Source organism: Ctenocephalides felis, unplaced genomic scaffold, assembly GCF_003426905.1.
Source record: "Ctenocephalides felis isolate EL2017-DRISC unplaced genomic scaffold, ASM342690v1 CF-g0.4_SCAFFOLD_00845, whole genome shotgun sequence".
Lineage (NCBI taxonomy): Eukaryota > Metazoa > Arthropoda > Insecta > Siphonaptera > Pulicidae > Ctenocephalides > Ctenocephalides felis.
Genome location: NW_020536999.1, coordinates 21,123,640 through 21,150,239, shown reverse-complemented (window position 1 = coordinate 21,150,239; position 26,600 = coordinate 21,123,640). Strand labels below are relative to the sequence as shown.

Sequence of the window (26,600 nt, the reverse complement as noted above, 5' to 3'; positions counted from 1 at the left end):
AAACTTAACCAGAACCATTACTCATCATTTTACCAAATGGTATTATTTTTATCCGTTACCTATGACCATATGTCTATATAATTTATGTATCATTTACAATAATCAAAGACAAGTATAATTAAGTATAAAACTTTTAATTTTGAAGTGATTTACCGCCGACTGAGTTATTTTTATGACACGCGCCTAAGAACTTGTATGACAATCATATAATCTCATGTGGGCATAAATGTCACCGGCTACTATTTCCAATGAAGACACCATATGGTCGTAAGATTATAGAAATAATTCTTGTATAAAAGATTGATTGCGATTGGAATAGGGAAATCAGGTTGATTAATAGAACATAATGTTTTAGAGAGTCATTGATGTGGGAAAATGAGCAGAGATGATCCTTAATTTGCACAATTTAGGGTAGATGGTGAATTTGAATAGTAACTATTGTCCAGAGAGATACCTCATATAGTATTAACTTTTATTATAAAATATTAAGAATATTTGCCAATGATACAAATTGAGTCTCTTAACAAATTGTCAAGAGTGTTTTAAAATTAAATTTTATTCAGAACATCCTATACTTCAGATTCAGAATATAAAATATGACCTGCTCTCATTTTAATTTATAAAAAAATTACAACAGTGTGAAAACACCAATTTGTAGCAATCACAACACCAAAGCTACAAAAACGACCTCGTTATAAATCTAACAAGATTCAAAAGTTTTTGCAACACATCATTATACAATTCTATACATTATATAATTTCTCGAACCCGTTATTGCTGTCCTTTTTTATACAAACAACAATGATGTATAATTCTTAATAAATTGAATACAGAAAATTACTTTAATAGATACATCAAATAAAATATAAAGATGGTATAAAAAGTATCAAGTCTTTCCGAGGAACAGTTTTTCATTAGTAGAAGGGAATAATTGCAAGACATGCTTCGGAGTTTGAAAAAATTGGTTTTGTTTGAAAACTAAAGGAATAACAAGAGTACTGATAAATTTTATTTTATAAACTGATTCAAAACAAACGTAAAAAATATTAAATTCCATATAAAATATATCTACCAATATTTATTATTTCCTACAACAATTTGTTTACTATAAACATAAATTATACTAATCAAATGTAAATAAAAAAAAATTTAATTGAAGTAAAAGCAAACAATAAATTCATCAAGTAGTAAATATAATTCTTGATACAATAACAATATCAAAACGAATTAATGGTTTTCAAAACACGAATTGTTAAAGTTGTTTTCCAGACAAAACAAAATCGTAATAAAGCTCCGGCGAAGGAAAATACTTGTAAGGGTTGTTCAAAGAATTTATTGATATATTTAACATAAAATTTAGAAAAATATGTAGTATAAAAAATCGTTTATATTCATCATCGATCAGTAATCAACAAAAAATACTAATAGAGTTAAAATCAAACTCATCACTTGAAAAAATGAATAGACTACTAATTGTGGTCACCTGCTTAAATTTAGAATTTAAAAAATTTCAAGAATAATAAGTTGATTTTACTAATTTTATAACAAAACCGTAAGTTCTGGAAAATATATATTATGCTCATTGATTTTTAAAATAAAACTATTACTTCTGATAATATATTTTGCACTACTGCAAGTATGTACTAATCCAGGGTTAAATTCCATCAATTTATTGAAGATAATTAGATTGTGCAGAAAAATGGAAATAAAAACATATATGACATGAAAATATATTTTACATCATTTTGGGTCTAAATCCTATTAGTTTAACATATAGAACTTTGTCGTGTTCCAAAATAGGTTTAACAATAACTAATATAATAATAATTATAATAATATATTTATAATTATATTATGGAAAGTCCCGTAATGCCGGGCGGCACCTAAATCCGGACACTCTATTTAACACGTATTATTTAAGCGAGTATAAATCTTTTTATATCAAAATACAAGTGAAAAGGGCTCAGGGACTCCCCCCTAATATATTGCTAAGAAAAATATTTTTATTGTTAAAATTCAACAAACAGATTTTACTCATTTTCAAACTTACTATTGGGTAGACAAAGCGCATTTTTCGCAAATTTAATTAATTTTTATAATTAAACCACTTCTCATAGGCCTATAATACTATAAGTGCTTCGGTTTGACTATCAACTCGATCACATGTAAGTTTCATCAAAATCACAGAAGACTGAACTTGAAGTTGCCCTTGTTAGTTCATTGATTTTTAAATCAAAACCATTACTTATGGTAAATTTATATAGTTCATTATATATGTTCGGTTATTTTAAATAAAAAAACATTTCTTTATATTATCTATTGTTTAGAAATCACATTAATTCAATCCTTTCTTTATTTCCATCAAAAACCCATATTTTTACCTAAAACTACATCGGTTCTCACACAATATTTTGCTGCGATTTAAGTAAATCGATTCAGTTTCCATATTAAAATTTTACAGCCATAAATCTTTTTCAATAAACCCTTTGTTCCTATTCAATAGCAAAAGGGACTTTTTGAAACAAAACAGTATACTATATGTAAATGTATTCAGATGTACGAACACATATAAATTTAATTCGAGTATAATTTTACAGAAATACGACATGGTCGAACGATCGCCCACACGTAGAAAACCATCAATTGCACATGTGGTAAAATACATATATTAAATAAATATATACCGATATATAGACATACACATGTTATATGTATATATACAGATTCATTCATAAAACAAAATAAAAAATAAGAGAATAAAGTTTTAAAAAAAGCGCGGGTGTGACGGCGTATAGTCACAATACGGGCGAGCTTATTGTTGGCGCGTGCTGTCGACACAACAATATATATATATATATATATATAAATTTATATTATATATGTATGTATATATGTATTCTATATAATTAATTTAAATTGACGTATTGATAAAACTTGAAAAATCACATGACAGATCGATCATTATCATGTCAAATAATAACAGCGCCATTTTTTTGTAGTAAACATATAATTATAATATATGAATATCATTTAGCTACTATGCATGTTACTAGATATATAAGATTGTGCTCATTCAAAAATTTCCATTTCAAATTTTTTAATTCAGTTTTAAAATTTAAACCGAACCAGAAAAATTTTACCAGGTTTCTGGCCTCTTTCTACTTTAAGCGTTAAAATTTCTAGACTATATAAGTTCATATGTTATTTAATGTCGAAATGTATGTATTTTCAAAAAAATATATTATCAAAACGGCCAATAGATCCGATTGCTGTTCAAATTATGTATATAAAATATAGAACAGAAAAAAATAGGAAAATTATGTAAGAGATATGAGACAACTCCCAAATGCATCCAAGCTTTCCCAAGTGCAACAAGGCTTTAAAAATATAAATATTATACAATTTTTATACAGATGTGTAAATTGAATTTGCAACTGTTACTGTTAGAAATGTGATAATCACATTTCTAAAAAGATTTGAAAATGGTATGCGTTTAATCAATTTGTAGATCAAAATATTCCTATCTGTAGCAATAACCTCCTAAAATTACTGTTTTACCATGGTCTGTAGTAAACTAGAGTCTTTACTAAAAACGATAAGGATGTATTCATTTTATTGAGTCTAAATTATACCAAAAAAACAAATTTATTTATTATTATTACATAATAAAAATGCATATGTATTTTCTATATTATATAAAACAGTAACAAAATTTTCAAAATATAAAAAAGTTGTTAAATATTGGGTAGGATTTGGATATGTTTATAAATTTAGAATAAATTGCAAGGAGTAATATAGTGGTCATTTGAACCTGAAATGTTCAAGTTCATGGTTTTTGATTTCTTAATTTAGAATCTTGAAAATCAGAAATTTGGATAAATTTTATAAATTATGATATTTGGAGACTTAGAATTTTGCACCAGAAATTTTAAAATTTATGAAATCTGGAATTAAAAGCATATTGATCAGGAGATTTGTTATCAAGAGTGTTAGTATAAAATTAGTTATTTAGAAAAATTTTAGAAATTAGAATGTTTGGAGACTAAGAAATTGGCACCAGGAATTTTAGAATTCATGGGATTTAGAATTAGAGGAATTTTTAATCGGTTGGTTACCAATAGTTTTGGGCTTAATGGATTTAAAACCAGTATACTAGCAATCAGGATATTTGAAATCAGTAAGTAAAGATCATACTTTGAAAGTATGATTTTTATGTCAAAGACTTTGAAGCTTTTAATAAATTATACTTTTTGTTCCTAATTTTGAACAACAATCAAATCTTAAAAGTTGCAAGCTCAAAGCTCTTACCACTGAACTTATATCGTATATAAAATCACAACTTGACTATGATAAAAACTTTAAAATCATAATTATTCATTCAAAATAATCACATCGTTTAGTCTTCCAAATACGTAAACAATAGTTAATTTCCTGCTCTTAAAATATAAAAATCCTACGCTCCAATTAACGAACAACAGTGCATCTTCCAAACCCATTACCAAATTTCTATTATTACTATTGTAGGCGTCTTCGTATATTTTTTTTCTAAAAAAAATTTCATCCAATAAATCCCACAACGATCAATATGGCACAGACGGGCGCCTACGTCTAAATCAAATTCGGCCGAACAGATGTCGGTCCATCTTCCAAAAATGCAAAGCGGCAAAAGAAGAGTACGATATTTTATTTATAGAAGAGATTTTGATAATGTGAAAACCTTTCTAATCTTTATTATTATTATAAACCGAGTTCTACAAGTTGTGGCCACCTACACCTACACTAAGTCGGTGGCCAACTGTTCGACCTGCATGAAGACCGAGGAAGTACTGTTATAAATATTTATATATATATATTATATATATATATATATATGTATAATCAGAATATAATCTATCAAAATATATTATTAAAAATGTTTGTCAACAAGTCACTATAATAAATTTATCTTGGAGGGTGAACTAACGTTCTATAACTAAGCTTAGATAAAAGTGTCCTCTATTACCAAAAACTAATATTTCATGACCAAACCAAAATTCTAACATTTTATGACATTTTATTGCAGTTATTTATTTCAGCATTATTTTCTGTCATCAAATAATAGTCTAGGGTCTAAATCCAATAGTCTGAAGGCTAAATTTACATTCTAAAACGCAAAGATTTGTTAAATGCACTTTCTTTGACAGAAGTCTAACATGCATCTTCATAAAAATTATATTAAACAAAAAATAATACTGAAAACAAAAACCAATATTTTATAACAATAACCATATACTTTCCTATTGATTTATGTCACCAGGCATTGATTTAAGTCTAAATTCATTAGTTTAACCTGAAGGGTATATTTACATTCTGAATGTAAGGATTTGGTAAAAGCTTTTCATTCGAAAACATCCATTATTATATAACAATATTTTTAATAGCAACATATTTTAGCATTAATTTTGTCATGAGATATTAATTTAGGTCGAACTCCCATCAGTTTATTCTGAAACATTCTTAAACGTAAAGATTTGGCACACATAGTGTGACAACCTAAAAAAGGTCATTTATGGGAATTAAAAAAAGAACTAGTGAATCCATCTATTTAAAATTTTAAGGGTATATTTATACATATCTTGAGAATACACAGAAAAATTTTTGAAATCAAATATTAAATATTTTTGAAATGACACGCAATCTTCGGCGGCCCCAAAAAAAATTCCTCCATTGCTGGAGTGATTGCATTTTACTATCCGAAATCTTTGTCAGTGGCTGTAGGCTTCGTGTATTGGCAGCAATTATACTTTTTTTATCATTCAAAAAAATGTGTAGACCTACTATACATAATAGTTAGTATTTTTACTTAATTTTAGTCATTTATTTCACATTTCCCGCGAAATTTTCGAAATTCCAACTTTGACACTTCCACTTAAACGAACCGTGACTCCGGTTTCCTCTCAGCAACCGGTCAACCGGATTAATAGTGAAAAGATTTTTTTTAAATTTTGTTTTGATTTTTAAATTACACAACGGGAACTCATTACATAAAAAACATAAATACCAAAAAATAGAAAAAATAGTAATAAAAAAATTACTAGAATGTAACTTCTAAACCCTATATGATCCCACCCAGTTGAAGTTGCAATACGAAAGAGTTATTAAGATAGATATTTCTAATTATAAATTATATGTATACTCAACGTTTGTATATGAAAAATAATTATTTATATAATTATGAATGTAACCACAATTTAAGTCGAGGTAATTTAAACAACAAAAATCAAATTGCAAATTATTCTCATCATAAGATATAAATCTCTGATACATAATTGCACCACAAACCAATTAGAAAAATAAATTATTAAGTACCAATTCAAGTCTTCTGCTGCAACTAAGTCTATTTATCTTTATCTATTTTTTCTGTCCAGAGTGAAAATAGAAAATAAACCATTAGAAGTGTAGGCGATCGCTTATGTAGATTATCTGTTTATAATTCTGAATATATTTGAAAGAAATTAAATATTCGTAGTTCTTGCACCTATGTAGCAGATGTGTTAAGATTTTACTGTAGGAGTACAAATACAGTTTATTGCACTACATTCTCTCTCTTAACATATTATAATACAGAATTTTACTCTGAAAGTCAGTTGTCATTGAAGCATAATTATGAGGAATTGCATTTGTAACCGAACTGGGTCACCAGAATTCACCGGACCGGTTGGTTGATCCAGTGATTTTAGTATTACTTAAAATTGTTTGAAATTGAATAATTTACTTTTACGAGATAAAGAAAAGAATATATTGATATAAGACGTTTTATCGATGTCTTTATTGGAAAGCATTAACAAGCCGTTTTATAACCGCCTACAATACAATTTAATGTTTTGAAATTCTGACTGACATGTGTTTGTTTACCATATGTTCAGAAAATCTTAAGGAATTACGTAATACGATCTCTTTTACGTATATGGGTAGAAATAGATTAGTAGAATTGTTAATCATCTAACAAAAGTTCAACAAAATTTTTAAAATGTTTAATAAATATAATTCAGGTTTGTTCATAATTTTCTGCCGATTGAAGTAGGAAATAGAAATCTTGAATTTGATAGGATTCTGTACTCGGATTTAGTAGAAAAAATAGAAAAAACTAGTGGCAAATGGCATCGTTCCTTAAGTCAAATAGCTAGAACTTCCCGTACCGTAATTGAACATTCAAAGAATAAAACTAATCAGTCAACAAAAATGTCTATGAATAAATATTATAAAAACTAGAATTTTTATTATTTGTTCCTTGTAGACAAATCTGAGAACTTATAAAATTAGACGAAGTTGTTTATATATTTTTGAATAAAGTTTATATAAACAAAATCTAGTAAAGCGGACTTATTGTTAGAATGAACATATTTTATTTCAAATGCATCAATTTTTCGTTCGCGAAATATATGCACTGAGTTAACAATTTTAAATAGATTATGTAGTATCAACTATACAAACATAAAAAGTATTAAAACCCGATCAGTTTTGACTTTATTATCTACTAACGCAAATGAAAATTGCGGTGACGCGCCAACCAACTCAGCTATAACGACATGCTCACGCACAACGCTATGAGCGGATGTCCAGGATCAAAACGAAATTTCTGCACTTTTTGCTCTGTATCTTCGAAGTCGCTGGACCTGTCTATGCCAAAAACTAATCAGTACCTCTCCACATCAATACGCATCGAATGTTTTTTGAATCATTCAAATCGGCCGATTTGTTCTCTCAGAACCTGCCATTTTTTGCGGTTCGGTTTATTGTTTTTTACACAAAGAAGTATTTTGAAATCCATATGTACTAATCCAAAACTGAACACTGATTTTACGATAATGAATTACCTTATAAGACTTAAATCTAAGATACAATTGTTGTCTTATCCAAACCATTTATGATCCATTCAACTCATCAGAGGTGGGATTTGCAAGAGAAAAACCAGTAAAAGTAAACAGACATAAAGTATTAAAATTCAATTCTCAGCATGTATGGTACTTGCGAAAGTCTACCGAAACAAAAGCCTAGGTATAAGTGAATCTTTCTATATATTTGTGTATATATAAAAATTCAATATGCGTATCTGATATATCAATATCTCATTGTGAATCTTTAATATCGTCGACGTCTTAGGTTTTCGATGCAATATGGCTACAAGAAATGCAGACAGCGTATAATTTTCTTATCTTTAGACCTGGCAACGTATGCTCGTGCACACTCGCCCCGAGAAAATGCATTTACTTACGGAACAACAACAGAATACGACGGATTCTCAATGATTTTCCCAAGAAATAGAATATAAAATGACATTAATAAAAGTATAACTTATTGACCACTTTAACTAAGATATAGTAATTCTTATAATTTGGTAATTTTTTGGCAAAGTATGGCAACGCGCCCTTACCCCAAGAACACTGCTTTTGGTAAGAGCAGCAACAACCTTTCAAAAATTTACAGAAGAAATGAATTTCAAATTGACAAAATTAATAATATAGTAATTAGTTAATGACATAACTATTTTTGAAATATATTATTTCAGGTATTTTGAAAATCAAAATTATCGAAAATCAGGTACACATTCAAAGAAAATTAAAGTTTCAATGATTTTCTAAAGAAATAAGGACTGTACTAATAGTGATACATATTAACTATTGTATTGAATATATATATAGCACTGTTTTTATTTTAGTAATGTTACTTAAGAAAACTCATTGGGTGTGCAAAAGATTATTTCAGAAAATAAGCTGTGAAGAAGTGTTATACAAATCATATTGAATTAACAAAAATTACTAATATTAGTGATGCTGATTATATTTAATGCGCAAATATAATATCTTAACAACAAATATTCAAATTAAGGAATTAATGAATTAATAAATTTAGTTCTGGAAGAATCTTTATCTTTGGCGCCAAATTGTACTATATTTCTCAGATTCAGGAAATAAATGTAAATACAACGTTTTCTACGTCGTTCTCAATGAACAAGGTTATTTTTACAATTAGCTAATTTATATAAATATATTATGTTACTCTTTAAATTTGTTCAGATAAAAATGTTGAAAATTAATAGGAAAAATGTGTACATAATTAAAAATAATAATATTCTAAATTCAATAGCTAACTTCGTCATATCTCTTGTATAAATGACATTGTGATATTAAAATAAATCTTAAGTATAAATTTAAATTTTTTAATCCGATTTAAATTTTAAATTTTTTAATACGAGTCAAACTATCTAATGAATCTAAGACGTGTGATCAAAACAACTTTAGAAGAAAAATTCGGAGCCTGGTTCTCATTGAAAGCATTTGAAATTTTCATCAATAATATTTATATTAATAACAATATAGATTCTCAAATATTTCAATACATTTCATTAAATATAAATAATGATATAATGGAACGTCATCTTGGCATTTTTATACCAAGTTCTCATGAATAGATTTGGATTACTCTTTGGAAATTAAGTTTTTGAGAGGAAGGCGCACTAATGATGCGTTGTTTATTTATTTAGATACATTTTTTATTTATGCAGTTTTACCGTACGCCACTGTCAACTTTTCAAGATTTTTACATCATTTGATTCCATTTTTCATGCAAAATTTATTTCAATTACTTTTTACATAAACAATGCACGGTATGAAAATATCATTTACATTTTCAATACTTCGATTTCAAATCTCCAACAGTCGTTTTACATCTATTTCATTCTCTCTCAGGTGAATTTTACGTACAAGTTACCTTTGTACCTTCTCTTTTCCGAGTGTTTTGAGTTTGTGCTTCAGCGCTTGTTCAATAGACCCGTAAAATATTTATGAGAGATTTTAAATGAAACTTGTTTTGTTTAAATGGTATTAGTTGAAAATTGGTATTTGAACTAGATTCCTGAATAATACCGACGAGATTAAATCGTAACGTTAAATGTAATTTTATATCGGGATCAGAATCATGTACTTGAAATTTATATAATACATTTTACTGTTATAAGAATAACTAATAAATATATTGATAGAGTTGAATAATGATTTTTATAGAGTTCTTTAGAAAAAAAATTGAAAACAAGATTTAAATAGTCATGTTACATCAAATTTTAGTTAATTGAAATAAATAAATCGCAACCATTTTTTGAATATATTTTCCTACAAGTTATATTTAATAAAAGACTTCACAAAACGTGAAAACATTTCCTTCTTATTATTATTGGGTAAAGATAAAGATGTGTAATGGCCATTAAATTCAGTAACATTTTATTTACTTCTATTTTAACAACCAATTAAAAAGATTATAGCCACATACAGAATTATTATTGCTTTTGTAGATTTATTACATTTTATAGAATATATATCTTTCCTTTCTTGGTATATTTTGACCTTAATTAATACAATAGGTGAAAATCAACTTCGGAATTTGTACATAAAAAAATATTTAATGATCGCTAATTATTAATACCATTTTAAAGAAAAACATGCAAATATTTATTTAATTTAGATCGACTTTTTTGTAAAATTCCTAATATATAATACTTCAGATGCAGTAATTGTAATAATACTAATTGGAATTAAAGTAGGATATATAATTTTTATGCCATAGCATAAATCAATTTTCAATACCCATATTCAATTTATAGGTTAATATGTACTTATAGATATAAATGTAGAGATTGTTGAAACAAGTTGTGAACAATAAAAAAATCATATGTCAACAAAGAGGAATAGAATCAAACTTTGTGTGAAAAACAAAAATAGTGTAAAATATTTTAAAGCTCTTGAAAGATGACAGTGACGTGTAATGAGAACGTTTTAGGTAAAAAAAAATGTATTTGAAATCTAAAGAAACTTAGAAAAAAAATATTTTTAATAACAGTCAAAATTATTGTAATAGATTTTGGTGAAGGATGTTGGCATACAAGTTGCCTCGTGTCAGAAATTTTTTGCAAATGTTTTAGTCGAAAACAATATGTCACACCAAGTTTATTCCAAAACTTTTGATCAGAAAGCAATGGCATGATCCAAGTAATTCTCAAAAATCTAAATATCATCCAAGTTCTCCATAAGGCTCCAAGATTCGAGAAAGTTTCCTGAACCTGAGAAGTCGTGAGTAGATTCTACTCGGTTGTTCACATTAACTCCGAAGCAAAAGTTGTTTTGTATACTTGTTCGTCGACTTGGATGAATAGTAGAATAGTAACGGGTTGTAAAGGATTTTAATCGTTTTATATGTTGTTTCGTGTTTAAAACCTTCCTTATCTTCAACAAGAACCAGTGATTTTTAATAGTAATTTACTTATTTTTTGTTTTAGACAAGGCATTCGTTACGTGGAATCATAATCTTTTCACAAAAGTAAAAGAAGCAACATTCTGCTGTCCAAATAACTAACTAAGACTTTTACGTAATTATTGCATCTTATTATTTAATATTTTATCTTCTTATTATTGACTTATTCTTCTTATTTCGGTTAAAAATCAATTATGCATTCCCATCAATTATAAAAATTGTTCAATTAAATCGTTTGTAGAATAACTAATTATCATGTTGATGCATTGTTTATCGCTAACAATTAATATTTATTAGAGGACTTGTAAAGAGAATGCTAATGATTTTCTAATGTATTGTTGTTTCAGATATATTATGTAATCTAAATGCATTAAAGATTTATAGAATTCTATTAGTTATAATTGCAGACGATTATCATCGATTTTTATAAAATAAAAAAACATATTTAATTTTAGCACCTGTTAAGTCCGATGAAAATTAAGAAGATATAAATTTTTAGGTGAAAAATAAGATTAGATAGCTTAGAAAAATTTTTTTGAATAAAATAATAAGAATTTTACTATTTTTTTTCTCGATAATGAGTATCGGTTGAGAATACAATAAAAGTATACTTTTATTAAAAATTTAAATACTATGTACTTTACCAAATCTGAATAGAATGTGTGAGATGAAATTGATCCACTTACCTGAAAAAGAAAAAAATACATTAATTATACAAAAATATTATACAGTAAATAACTATTCAAATATTTAATAAAATTTAGTAAAAAATATAAAAATACATATAAGTAAATATATATTTAGAATAGAATTGTTTTGGATTTTGTAATACTCTACTACATCTGTTTTTTGCCTTAAGTCACGTTTTCTTCATTGATAAAATAAAACAGTGAAAAACTCAAGAAATAATCATGATAATTGTCTTGAATAGTTCGATGTTATCATTATGTTGTATTTTTTATTTGCCAGAACTGAAAATCATAATATTTAAAAAAAGTAGTCAGAGTATACTAACTTTATATAGATTATGTTATATCATAAAAAATCACTTGAAGATTGAAGACTTGAAAAACAACTTGAATTACAAGAAATTTAATCACCTTTATTCAGGAATAAAAAGCATAATTTCTGATCTAGCAAAACATTATTGTGAAATTGAAATTGATAATTTTCAAAACAAATTCAATACAAAATATTTATACTATCTTATATTGTATTTTTTATAACTCATGTAAGATGTGATACACTTTTCTTCATTTACCGTAAGATGAAGCACATTCCAATGGTTTTTACAAATGACAAGTACATCTAGGACAGAAATAACGGCTTGTTCCATTTATCAACAAAATTCATATTAAAAAGACATATAATTAAAATTTAACATCAGGAAACATAAATAATATGTATATGATAAAAGTATTTATATAGATTAAACAGGGCGAAATAAATTTATTAATGTTAAGAAATTAATAAAATTAAGCAAACTTGCTAATGCAAAAAAAATTAATGTGTTTTTTTACAAACTTCCATATTATATTAAAGAGACATTTAATTAAAATTTAGCTTCGACAAACATTATGTTTGCAAAATATTTATAGAAAAAATATGATGAAAGTATGTTTGTACTTTAAACAGCGTAAATTAAATTAATTAGTGCTAAGTATTTAATATAATTTAGTAAACTTGCTAATGTATTTAATTAATTAATGTGTTTTTTATAAATTTACATCGACTTTTGCACGTGTATGACAATATCAGGTGCGCAGTCATATGACTTGGACGAGATCACGAGTCGTGACAACTATGTTGACATGGTAATTTTCAAGGAAACTAATGTTTTGATACTAATTTAATGTAAATAATTTAGAAAATTAAGTATTGTAGTGGATGGGCGTTTTATTCGACTGCTAAAAATTAAATTAAAAATAGCCAGGCCAAAAGCAAAGCTGGAGCAAAAAATACTGCGAGCAAAAAAGTGAGCAATAATTTTCTAGAAGGATTTTTTCAGATGAGTATCTACACACACACACACACACACACACATATATATATATATATATATATATATATATATATATATATATATATATATTTATATGAGTAAGCACATTTTGTACCTTTAGATTTATTACAATACCTGGAATGTCTGAAGTCATTCCATCATCTCGGCAACAAAATTATAACGCACTCTACAGAGACGAACTTTTATAGAGAAAAATTTTAAAATAAAAGTTTTAAATTAAGTAAATATAATCATATTAAAATTTTCAAAAAGTGACTATAAAATACAACAATAATTTACAACAAAAATTTATAAAAGTTCAAATAAAAAGCAACTGTAAATGTTGGTAAACCAACACTCAAAAAAAAAAATTTATGAGTTTTTAAAAAAATTGTCATTTTCATCAATATATACTTTTTACTAAATTTAGAGAACGTACTGTATTTATTTGCACATAATTTATAGTATAAATTAATTTTATTTATTTGCTCTTATATTATTTCTATTATTCATCTGTATATTATTATGACTAATAATTACAATATTATTGAAATTTTAATTTTGTTATTATTAAGTAACTTTGTTGTAAATAAAAAAATAAAAAAAAATATTAAGCAGTGTTAAAAAATAAATTGATCCCTCAAAATCTTAAAATGAATACATGAATATCTTAAAATTTCTAGAGAATAAATTTCATTGTACTTGTAAATTTGAAAATTTATTTATTTAATTGGTTCTTTGAAAATGCAATTTAAACTATTCATTAATAGTTATAGAATAAAAACAGATTTTTTGACTAAATTAATTTTATTGTTAGTTCTAATTACATTTTCACTATTTATCACAAAAAATTTCCATTGCATTAGGCTCATTTACCATTTGTTTTGAATGCCTTTACTTATAAAATGTTGATAATATACGTTTATATTTTAATAATATCGATATTATAGATTATATAAAAAAGATTTATGTCTTTAAATATGTGTCTGTTTCCATGTATGCCGGCATTCCATAAAGATACACCGTGAAATTAATCTTAGCCTTCGTGTCTTGAAAATACAATAAGCAATATGATTTCGTGTATATAATACAATGAGTTAAAAAATGAAGCAATCAAGACGATCTCTTTGTAAAATTCCTAAAATCATAACATTGTTCCGAAGTTGATTTGATATGCTATCGATTATTATTTGATCGACTGTAATTGATCTTATAAAAAACGATTTAAGCGATCATAATGGTCAGATAATAGTATATTTCTTGTAAGATATATTAATAATATAGTGTGAAAAATAATTGACTATATTTTTCTCAAAAGCACGGAAAATATAAAGATCTCGAAAGAAACTTGAAAAAATTATAGATCATAGATAAAATAAATAAATCTTACAAACAAATATTATAGAAACACATCATGGTACCCAAAAAACATTTAATCTAATATTAATTTAGTCAGTAGTTAGTAATATTTGTATGTAACAATAGATGGCTCTGTCACAGGACATGTGTGTGCAGTTGGAAGGTTAATGGCGGATTACAATCAGCATATCTCATCATTAAGAATCGAATGTTTTTAGAACCATTCAAATCGGTTGATCCATGCGCCCGAAAACGTGGACGAAAAATTGTATCTATACATACATACACACACACATGTATTTTTCTAAAATATTCCAAAACGTGAAAAAATGTAAAAAAATTCAATTTCGATTTTTGGACGATTACAATAACTTATATTAATATGTATAAATCAACTGTGATTTATCCAATACAAGTAGCAGTATATATTTCTGTGAGAAATTTCTTTCCAAATAGAAAACAAACCAAAAGCGTTACTTTTATAAATTACCTGTTATGTTTGTATAACCGTACAGCTCATTATGAAATGCGTTAGAAACTTAGAAATCAAATGCTAAAACTAAATAAGTATCATGTAGAAATTGCTTTTTGTCATTAAAATCATTTTCCAATGAATGCGTATGAAATATAAACAGCGATTTCCCATGATCGATTATAAATTACGAATAAATCTTTTACAGGCGGAGACAACCATAGAATAGATAGAGCTTTATGAACCTTAATCACTTATAGTATTTATTACTGACAAATCATATTTTTACATCATTAGTATTTGGTTTGCTAAAAATTTCATATTCACTTCTTTCAGTCAGTTGAATCCAGTTTTACGATTGGACTATTTTTTTGCCAATGTCGTCGATTTCTAGGAAATAAAATACTAGCTCTATAATATTTATTGTATCGTTTTTAATCACGTACATTTATAATGGATGTATTCACGTTATGTACGTGATAAACCAGAACTTATCGTTATGCAAACAGAGAATAATATAAAAATTATCTCCCCGTTTTGCAAGATTACGCGCAACTGTTATTTGATTTATTCAAGCGCAAATAAATTTAGTATTTGCAAACCCCATATTTTATTTTTTTGTAATTTAATCGAGTATTTTATGTTTGTTTATCAATATAAGATCAGTAGTAATAAATACAAGATCAGAAATACGACAAATTTTGAACCAAGGTACATATTTGAAGTGGATTCATCAGTAATTTGTCTGGTCATGATGGCGATAATAAAATTATGCCAATTGGTATAAAAATGTATAATGATGTATAAAAAGTGATGAACATCATGTGCAATAGCAACAGTAAAAATTTGTTACATAAGTAATTGTTCTATCGATTTTTTCTAATACAAATCAATCATCCTGGTTTTTCACCAAACAGTTGGTTGATAGTAGGTACCAGTAGATGTCTTCACAAAACAATGATTTCTTTCAAATAAACTAATTAGTTTGTTAGCTGCACTGATAACTAACACATCAAGCACCTATTTCATGCATCCAAAAAAATATTTTTTTACATATTTTTCCTATTTCCAATACAAAAATTCCACTACACGTTAGTATCGCATGATTTTATGTAACGGCTCACGACGACGACAGACCGTGTTCTCACGTTACCAAGACGAAGAGAGTAATTCCCTTTGTATTAATCTGCAATTGCAAGAAAATATCCACGGTTTTCTCAACTTTTGAAGAATTGACGAGAAAAATCAATAAAAGATAAGTATATCAAAATTAATCGAATCCAAGATTGAGAATTTATGGTAATCTACCAGCACCAGTATGTAATTCTGCACGTTATCATCATAAAAATTAAGCAGATTTTTAGTCATTTTTGAGACAAAATTGAGAATGAATTGAATCAAACTAGACTCCAGGATCTGTTTTGAATAATTAGTTGTTAATTTCATTACAAGTTTTTTAAAAAAATATTTTTTGTAAGTTATAAATAAATATTTATATATGTGCATACTTCAGTAACTTGTATCTTCTTATCTAGAACCTTCTAAGCATACATACATGATGTTTTTGGTACCAATTTTCTTAAGATATTTTTGACAAATTTGCAGAACACAAAATCACACAAATAACATACCTATTTTAGATGATAATTATCTCAAATTTTTTTAAATTACTGTATAAAATAAACTATATATAACCGATTGGCGTTAATGAAATTTAGAAACAAATATTTATATAAAATAAACAAGACTGAATTGTTTTTTGAATACTACTTTTATATTTTATATAATAAATTAAAAATAAATATATCATTCTTATACCTCAATATTATAGCACCATAAAGTATCAAAAACAGCAATATCATAAAAAATGTAGGAGTCAAATTTTCTTCAATTCATTTCGAACTCAAAGTAAAAATTTAATGAGTCATAACAAATACATATATGGATAAAGTTATCAGCGTGTAAAGCTGAAATTAATTTTATTCTTACAAGATCAATTAAAAAAATTAAAAAAAAAACATCAAAACTTGAATCATAATAAAAAATTACAGCATCCAAAAAATTCACATTAGATACAAGTTTTTTGCTAAAGAGGTTCAGGAAAATAATTATTTTTTACATTAATTTAAATTAAAAAAAGTTGTGCTAATATTGCAAAAAGCCTAATATTATATTTAATCGCCACTAAAAAATGTTATTTTGAATAAAAATAAAATTGTTACCTCATAAAAAGTCTTAACGTTATAAATCAAGATTTAATTTTACACTTCTTACATGATAAAAAAGTTATAAGAATATACTTATTGTATAAAACCATTGAACCTCGAATAAATTATAATAAAAATATTATCCAAAAAATCTATATTAGATACATCTTTAATTTCATAGCTCCAGGTATATTATATGTCTTCTACTTAAGACATTCGAGGCAGAAAAAATAAATTTAAAGTCGATATTTATATTATTGTTAAAATAACACCAGATTATAAAATTTACCCCAATATTGCAAAATACCTAATATTAAATTGGTATTATTTACTTCACACTAAATATTTCTTGAATCCGCCAGCTTAAACTTAAGCATTCAATTGATACTCTATAATAATTTTAATCGGTGAATTTTTATAGTTTAAAAAATTTTAAAATTCATATATACATTATATATACCTAAATAAAATTTATTACTGTAATTTTTATAAAAATTATATATTTTCTGATTATTCCTAAAATATTGAGAGTCTTTTCCCCAGTCGCATACCAACGCGTAGTATTCGACGCGAACCGCAAGTCCTTCGAACGAAAACCTCAGAAGATATAAGAGAAAGATATGAAAATAACGCCAATGATAACAAAAGCAAATTGATAATGCACTGTGGAAAACTATATGAACATGAACTATTCAGGTTATGTGCCTGTGGTAGAGAAAATAATAATCCGAGGAGATTTGATAAAAATTCTAGCAAAGTTTACTAGCGGAGATCCAGACATAAACCACATTACTGCAAAATCTATAATAGAAATATGGAATTCGCTTATAACGCGGTTCTATAACATTTCAGTTCCGCCTTATATGGAAACCACAAGTCACAGTACCAGGTTATATGAGGGTTGGCTGCACTAAATTTTCAGTGAAAATCTAACTTTTACCATGTTATCTATTATTACCAACTTTCTTCGTTTCCAAAATTAACAATGCAAATTTCAAATAAATTTTATGTAAATTTACGAATTTGCAATTCATAATTTATGCGAATATTGGTCCAACAGAATGCTGTTGACAGAGGTCAAAATTTGAGTTTGACAATCTAATATCGAGTTTATCAGAAGTCGATGAGTTATTTGATTTTAAATTATTTGATTAGTATTTAATTAAGAATGATAAATTGGAATTTGAATTTTGGAACTTTTGTCTTGTGTGGCCGAATAATAAATCTGATGTTAATAAGAATTATGGTAAACATAATCTGATAGATTCAAAATTATACTGAGCTTCAGGACTTTATCGAGATGTATACGAAAAACTACCTAGAGGACTACATAAGTTGCAGTTCTAGAACATCCAGATCTATGTCTAATTAAATCTACAATCTAGTGGTTCATCTAGGACTACAATGAGTTATACAAAAGACTAAAAAGACCAACGATCAGCAATTTCTGAAGTTACTTTCAGAACCTGGATTGGTACTACATTTTTTCAGACCAGGACTACATCGAGTTAAGTCCAAACTGCATTCAGAAGCAATTATATCTAGGCTTGCATTAAATTTCAAGACTATGTACGATGCATTTCTAAAATATTCAACACTACATAAAACAATATCCAATTAAGTTCAGTTTCACCTGAGCAGAATTGGGATTAATACCGGCCCTAAGTTCTATTGCTTGGGTGGAGTGACTAGGGCGGATGCTGAGTACGCCATTATGGAGTGCAAAAAATGGGAAAAGGGTAGACAAGAACTATGGAGAAAGATAGTAAAGAAAAAAATCTCCCTACCAACCAATTTATATACAAGCAAATAAAATAAAAGTGTAACAATTAATTATAAAATGTATATGACTAACGTGCTTACAATGTCAACAAATAAACAATAAAAAAAAGTTCAGAACTACATGAAGCTACATTAAAAAAATCATAGAGCTTTATTCGAGCCTATATTGAGTTATACAAATGACCAGACAGAGTCACTGTCAGAAATAAATTCAACTATACATCTATTAAAGACTCCATTTAGCTGCATTTTCCTAATCCGGGACTATATCTAGTTAAGCCTAAAACTGCATTTGAGTGTTTATCATATCTAGCAACATTTTGGCCCACATATTACCAGAATTAAGGCGTATCCAAGTATAAATAACGACTACATCAAATTCATATAGAAAAAAGGTCGAGGTACATCCAAGACTAGGTAGAGTTGTGCCTCAATTACATTATGAAATTGAAAAAATAAATAAAATAAAAAAAATCTTGGTGCAAAAATCATCAAGCCATGTGCAAATAATTATTCAATATCCCACCTAACACATGATTCAATTCTAAAAAAACTATCATTTCATAAACAAACAATAGTCAGGTTGTACCATCAGCCAGAACAATAACCATTGAATCCATTGTTTTACGTGGGCCACACATATTTATTCGTAATTATATGAAAGGGTTCCAATTCTCTTCCAGCAGACCATTTAAGGCAAAGATTCCAATATTCCAATACTGACACGAATCATAACAATAAATTAAGTAATTGATGTCTCGAGGAATAAAAAGCAGTAAAGATGGTGATGCATGGATGAAATACAAACTGTAAATATATAAATTTATAAGGTACAGATGATATCAATAACCTATTTAGTTCTCGAGTCATAATATTATTATACAATCATATATAAATCTTATTCTGCTATTGTTTGTCGTCAATACAAATTTAATTACAGCTATCGCCTTGTACATTAATAATTTTCTTAAGATCTTGAATATATATGGAAATGGCACAGAACAATATGCTCTAAGAAATCCGTTAGATAATGTCTCAGACAATGCCAACTTGCTTGGATTTAATCTATTGACAGGTTAGATTAATTACTTGTGTTCTTCTTACATTCATAAAATCATCTGTAGAAATTCATAAGCAATCATGTAAAAACTCACATAAACAAACCGTATTTTTTTACAAGATTCAAAACTAATACATCAAATAAAAACTTGACGATTGGAAAACCATTGTTCTAGCAACGTTTTGATATACATTTTTTTTAAACAGAAATTTCAAGATGATGTTTTAGGTAATCATTGACGAATTTAAAGAACAAAATTGGACTCCAGAATATTATTTAATAATTATGAAAAAATAGATTCTTTAATTGGAATCGTTTTTGCACAACCACAAGTCGTAAAGAGATCTTTCAATATCAATTAAAATATTGCCATAAAATATAATAATATCAAAAATAATAAATAATAAGTATGAGAATTTATGTAATATTTCTGATGATAGATTTAAAATTAATAGCAGTAGATAAATAACAATTAATTTATATGAAATCCTAAAATTTACAATCGTTCATAAAATGCAGCCCGAGAGGTATCATAAACATGCCATACAAAATTATTTATTTGCAAATAATTTTTGCACTATAAATATATACATACATATACATTTTGGTATATATATATATATATATATATATATATATATATATTGATTGTTTCTTTTCCGAACAGTAAATCCAATAATAAAAAACAATTTGTTTTTTGAAGATGTTTAATACGACGTTTTGGAACTAGGTACGTTCCATCATCAGGTTTATTCTGTCAAATACTATATATATATATATATATATATATATATATATATATATATCCAAAGATTTAAATAACTGCTTTCAGAGTGACTAATAAGACCGTATGCAATATTCTGAATATGGACTCATATGAAAGTTTTGTCCCAGATAATTAAAGATCAACATATCTCTCAGCATATGATTTGATATCAGTTTAAATTTAATACGTGCAAAAAATTAGCAAAAAGCCAGAAAATACGTAATCATCGATCCATTATCTGCAAGTTGATGTAACTATGCAATTCTTATACAAAAAGATAAATAAAATTGTACATATTACAGAAATCGAAACAGGAGCGAAAATACTCTTAAAAAAGTAGTATTTTGGAAATAAATTCGTTAAATGATATATGTTATATTTATATCAATACCTGTTTTTTTCCTTGAAGCCAACGTATACGTATCAGACATTTCCATGATAATCAAAAAAGACGATCAAATCCAGAATCAATATTTATCAATTGATAACGTACCAAAATATATTATTGCATACATATAAAAATACTCAAAAGTAAATATAATACTAAAACGTAGATAAAAATATAGATCTTTAATATAAAAAACGATGTATAAATATATTTGACTCAAAATTCAAAAAGGCATCTAGTAAACAAAAATTATCTGAAAAGCTAACGAAACAAATTTGACATAACAAATTGTCATCGATGAATAAAATCATAAATCACCCATAAGTAAATTAGTAAAAATTATTGACTTTTAAAAATAAAAGAAATGTAATAATACCAGAAATTGTTGAAGTTTATGAATTTTCTTTTATTAACTCTTTTTTTATTTAAAAATGAAGATGTTTCTGGTCACCATATGATATGTATATGTGTACATATATATGTATATCGTTTTTCTGGCATATGTTTCTGATAAACGGTATTTTTAAAATAATTTGTCACGCTGATTATTGATGCAAATGATGACACATGCCATTTCAAGTACTTCATAAAATTAAGAGTACTTCAGAGGATTTATTAGTAAATACTATTTAATTGTTATCATTACTAACAAGTGAAGGAAGATTTCACTAATTGAAATTGATATAATTGAGAGGACACATCTAATTAGAAAAGTAAATAAATAGATAAATGATTAAATATAAATTACTAATTTAGATAAATATATACATTGGTAATTGCACACAGGTAAATATTTTTAGTTATTATATACTAATTGTTAACCTGCCCTGAAATGGACAAGTAAAACTGGAGGAAAAAAATGACTAAAATAACAGAACAAAATCCTCTGACCATTGTCAGAGATAAAATGAAAATTTCAAGCTAAAAATTTAAATGTCTAAAAATTACAATACTTTGGATAACAATATTACCAGATTAACAATTGGATAACTTTATGTAAATGAAATCTCTTATGTAATAGTCAGCACTATAAATTGTAAAATATTTGATTTGACATAAAATGAAGTTTTAAAATTATTGACTCTATAATTGTACAAAATCTTTTAAGAATTGTCAGAGATGAAATGGAAATATAAAGTTGAAATTGTCTAAAAATTACAATATTTTAGTAATTTGTCTATTAGGAATATTGGCATGAATCTGTTGTGCAATTCTCATCAACAATATATTGTAAATAATTTGATTTGGTATGAAAATCAATCACCTTATATTTTCTGATCATTGTCAGAGATGAAATGAAAATATAAAGTTGAAAATGTCTAAAAATTACAATATTTTGTAATTTGTATAACAAATAAAGGCATGACAAAGACATGTTGTGCAATTCTAAGCAAAAATAAATTGTAAAATTTTTGAATGTATTTCCTGATCAGATAAGATGAAAATTTTGAGTTGGAAATGAAAATGTCTAAAAATTACATTATTTTTAATAATTTGTATGATATTGACAATTATGGCATGAATGTGTTGTGCAAAAGTCAGCACAATGAATTGTAATTGTAAAATAATTGATTTGATAATTGTAAAATATATGAAATGAATTTTTAAAATCAATGACTCTATAATGTACAAAATCTTCCGATAATTGTCAGAAATGAAATAAAAATATAAGTTGAAAATTACAATACTCATACTTAGTTGTATGACATCTGTCAGCAAAATAATTTGTATAAGATTTAATTTGGTTTGAAATGAATTTTTGACGTAATGCATATTTAATAATTATTACGTAAACGTTGAAATACAAACACATTCAGATAATTATAAAAGCCGCCTTGAGGATCATTCAAACTTATCAAAAAACTACTCCACAACCCTTCGAAAAAAAAAATCATGTGTCAAATTTTCAAAAATCCCTGACAATGGTCAGACGATTTTGTGTTTTCAAAAATCAATTTTTTAAATCCTGGACAACAATTTTACTTGTTCTCAATTTCAGAACAGGTGTAACAATTACTGTATAATAATAAAAAAAAACACAACGACTATCAAATGTTATGTGTGAATGTTCAAAACATTTTCGCAATTCACGCCTAAAAAGTCATTATTGACACATTTATGAACGAATTGTCAATTGTGCAAAATAAACATACATGCATTCTTTGAAGCCATCATAGAAAAGAAAAATTTAAATGTTTTTACTTAGATAATAATTTGTTAAAACTAAAATCTGATATGCTTATTATTAATATGAGTTTTTAAATTTTTATCTCTACTTACTTTTTTCCTTCACAGTATGATTAGTACGATTTTTGGACCTGCCACAGGTCACCGTTCCAATTGTTGACAGTAAAACAATCGCCAACAACAACTGACAAAATGTTGTCGACAACTTTGGACGCATTTCGACCAATTTGGAAGCATAGCATACGTTATCCTTGCAGAGTATGAAATGTTCCAGATCACAATAATGGACACAGATAAACGAAATATTTGTAAAAATCACTTTGGTTCAGAAATTATTTTTGTACACTTAACACAATTGTAACTGAAATTTTGATACAATGTTTAACATCCAAAGCAACGTTACGCCATCACAACACAAGGCAGAACCGCGCGTTGTCGTATCATATGTTCACAAAAACACATCAAAGATAAAACTTGTCGTATAAAACATCCATGCACAAATCTATCACACCATTTTCCGACCAATTTTCACGCACCATTTTTAATAAATAAATGATAAAATTTAAAAAAAATATTGAAAATTAAATTTTTATTATCATTCCGGTCTTCGCGCGCTGAGGTACAACACGGTACTACCTTAGCGCAAAGGTGCAGTTGTCGGCGTCCGTAGCCGCCGAGCACCAACACCGAGCCGAATATTGCGATTGTATGTGGAATACTCAGGTAACTTCGATATAATATCACAGGTAGAATTCGTTCTTTATATGTAGATGTAGAATTTGTTGTAGTCGAAGAAAGAGCTCGCCTCAGGAGGTAAACAACGAAACATAGCAACAGGTATGTATGCCTGGACCCACATTCTTCGCCGAGATGAAGTCAAACATTACGGATAGTCAGAAAAACTACGAGCGCGGAGGTGAGGTGTAATAAGATTGCGTATGACGGACAATTTTTAGATTGGATTGGAGCATTTTTGATAAAGCAAATATTTTTAGTTTTACAAACTTTTTAATAATACAAAAATATACTTGTATGTATATTTGTATTTATGTACACGTATTGGTATATATGTATATTTTTCTTGTATAATTCTGAATTTGATGTTGACATATGTATTAACAAAGTCGAATTGAAATTTTTTACATTTCTTCACGTTTTGAAGGTTTCTGAACATTTTGGCATATGTCAGAAAAAATGGATGTGTGTGTGTATGTATGGATACAATCATTCGTCCACGTTTTCAGGCGCACCGATTTGAATGGTTTAAAAAACATTCGATTCCTATTAATAGGGAGATGTGCTAATTAGTTTTTGGCAAAGGCAGGTCCAGCCGTTTCGGAGATACGGAGCAAAAAATGCAGAAAACAGAAATCAAGTTTTTGGAAGATCGGAGCTTCGGATTTGAATGATCCAAAGAACATTCAATTCGTAAAGACGGGGAGAAGTGGTGATTAGTTTTTGGCAAAAGCAGGTCCTGCGGTTTCGGAGAAACAGAGCTAAATGTGCAAAAAATGGCAGTTTTGAGAAAACTAAGCGACCGATTTCAATGATTCAAAGAACTTTCTGTTTGTTTTAACAAACTAATTGCTTTTGGAAAATATATAAATTTTTTTTCAAAAAATATTTTTTTTTGTATATCGAAAATAATTCAGATTTTAATTGTAATTCTGACTTAAGTTCTAATACTTTAAACAAATATTTTCAACTTTGGAATTCAGTTTATATAATTCTTATAAATATTAGACAACGTTACAGTATTTATTTATAATAATCTATTTGAAAACATTTAATAATCCTCGAACATTTCGTTACGGTACGGGAAGTTCCAGCAATTTTCCTTAAGGCACGATGGCATACACCACTAGTTGTTTATTACTCTGTTTATATTTTGTAGTTTATTTGATTTCATTTAAAATTATTTATAAACAATTGATAGGCTCTAAAGATGAGAAATAATACTCTATTTCTAATGAATAATCAAAGAGATCTTTTTTACAAGAAATTAAAATATCTTGCTGAATATCAGATTTTATTCTATTAAATTTATAAACAATTAATTATTATCATTGAAAATGAGGAAAATAACTCATCTTAAATTATTTAAAATATAATACAAAATTTCATATTAGTAAGTGAAGGTATATAATAATTTATAAATAATTTTATTAAAAAGCATTTTTTTTAATTTCATTTTTAGAACTAAGAGGCTTCTTATTATTGTTCTTGCTCTTTATTAAATTTTATTTTAAATTATTTACAAACAAATAATTAGTACTGAAGTTGAGGAAAACTCTATTGATTAAAATTAATCCTATGTTTCAACATTTTCAACCTCTAAATTTCAGAGGCAAATGTTGTTTAACGTAAAAAATAATGTTTCATCAAGCAAAATTTAAAATTTAAAATTTAAAATAAAAAATAAACTCTAGAATAAAAAGAGCACTTTAAAATGGACCACTATTTACAGTTTTGTTATATTTTGCTACCATGATATATATTTTACAATAAAAATTATATTTTATTTTATTATAGTACAATTATTATTTTTATTTTTTTTATAGTAACAACCTATTAATTTTTATTGAGTAAATATTATCATACATCGATTGGATCAAGTATGATTATTTATTGTCACAGCCAGAGATATGATAAGGCCTTTAAAAAGACAAGGAAAATTAAGAACATTATCTAATTTGTAAGTATCAATTCTGATAAATATAATTAAAAGACCAGTTTATCAAATAAACGACTATCATGTTCACTGAGGGTAGTATTATCGATAAGACGATTAAATATAAATGATACTTTCTCTAATAATAATGATTTACTTTTTATAAAATTATCTTAATTTGTTCTCTTGTTTTGTTCAAAACAGTTCAAAAAAGTTTGACCAGGATCTGGAATAATTGCTAAAGTTTGTAAATGAATAATTAAATTTTCATATGAATAAATTTTATTTATTTATGTTATATATATATATATATATATATATATACATCCAATAAATTTGATAATAAGGCATTCCACAAATAAATCAAATACTCCAAATAGGTATTTATAATTATTAACCAGTCATAAATCAAAAACTCAAGAG

The 26,600-nt window shown here is 26.5% G+C and overlaps 1 protein-coding gene across 1 annotated transcript in view; it reads right to left on the bottom strand.

Annotated features, from left to right (window-relative positions):
- Positions 1-23,791, bottom strand: part of LOC113364040 (epidermal growth factor receptor-like) — a 96,373-nt gene extending 72,582 nt beyond the window's left edge. The window contains exon 1 of the mRNA XM_026606499.1: positions 23,600-23,791. Coding sequence (XP_026462284.1) covers positions 23,600-23,723 — 124 coding nt within the window. The 5' untranslated portion in view covers positions 23,724-23,791. The remainder of the gene's footprint in view (positions 1-23,599) is intronic.
- Positions 23,792-26,600: the final 2,809 nt, after the last annotated feature.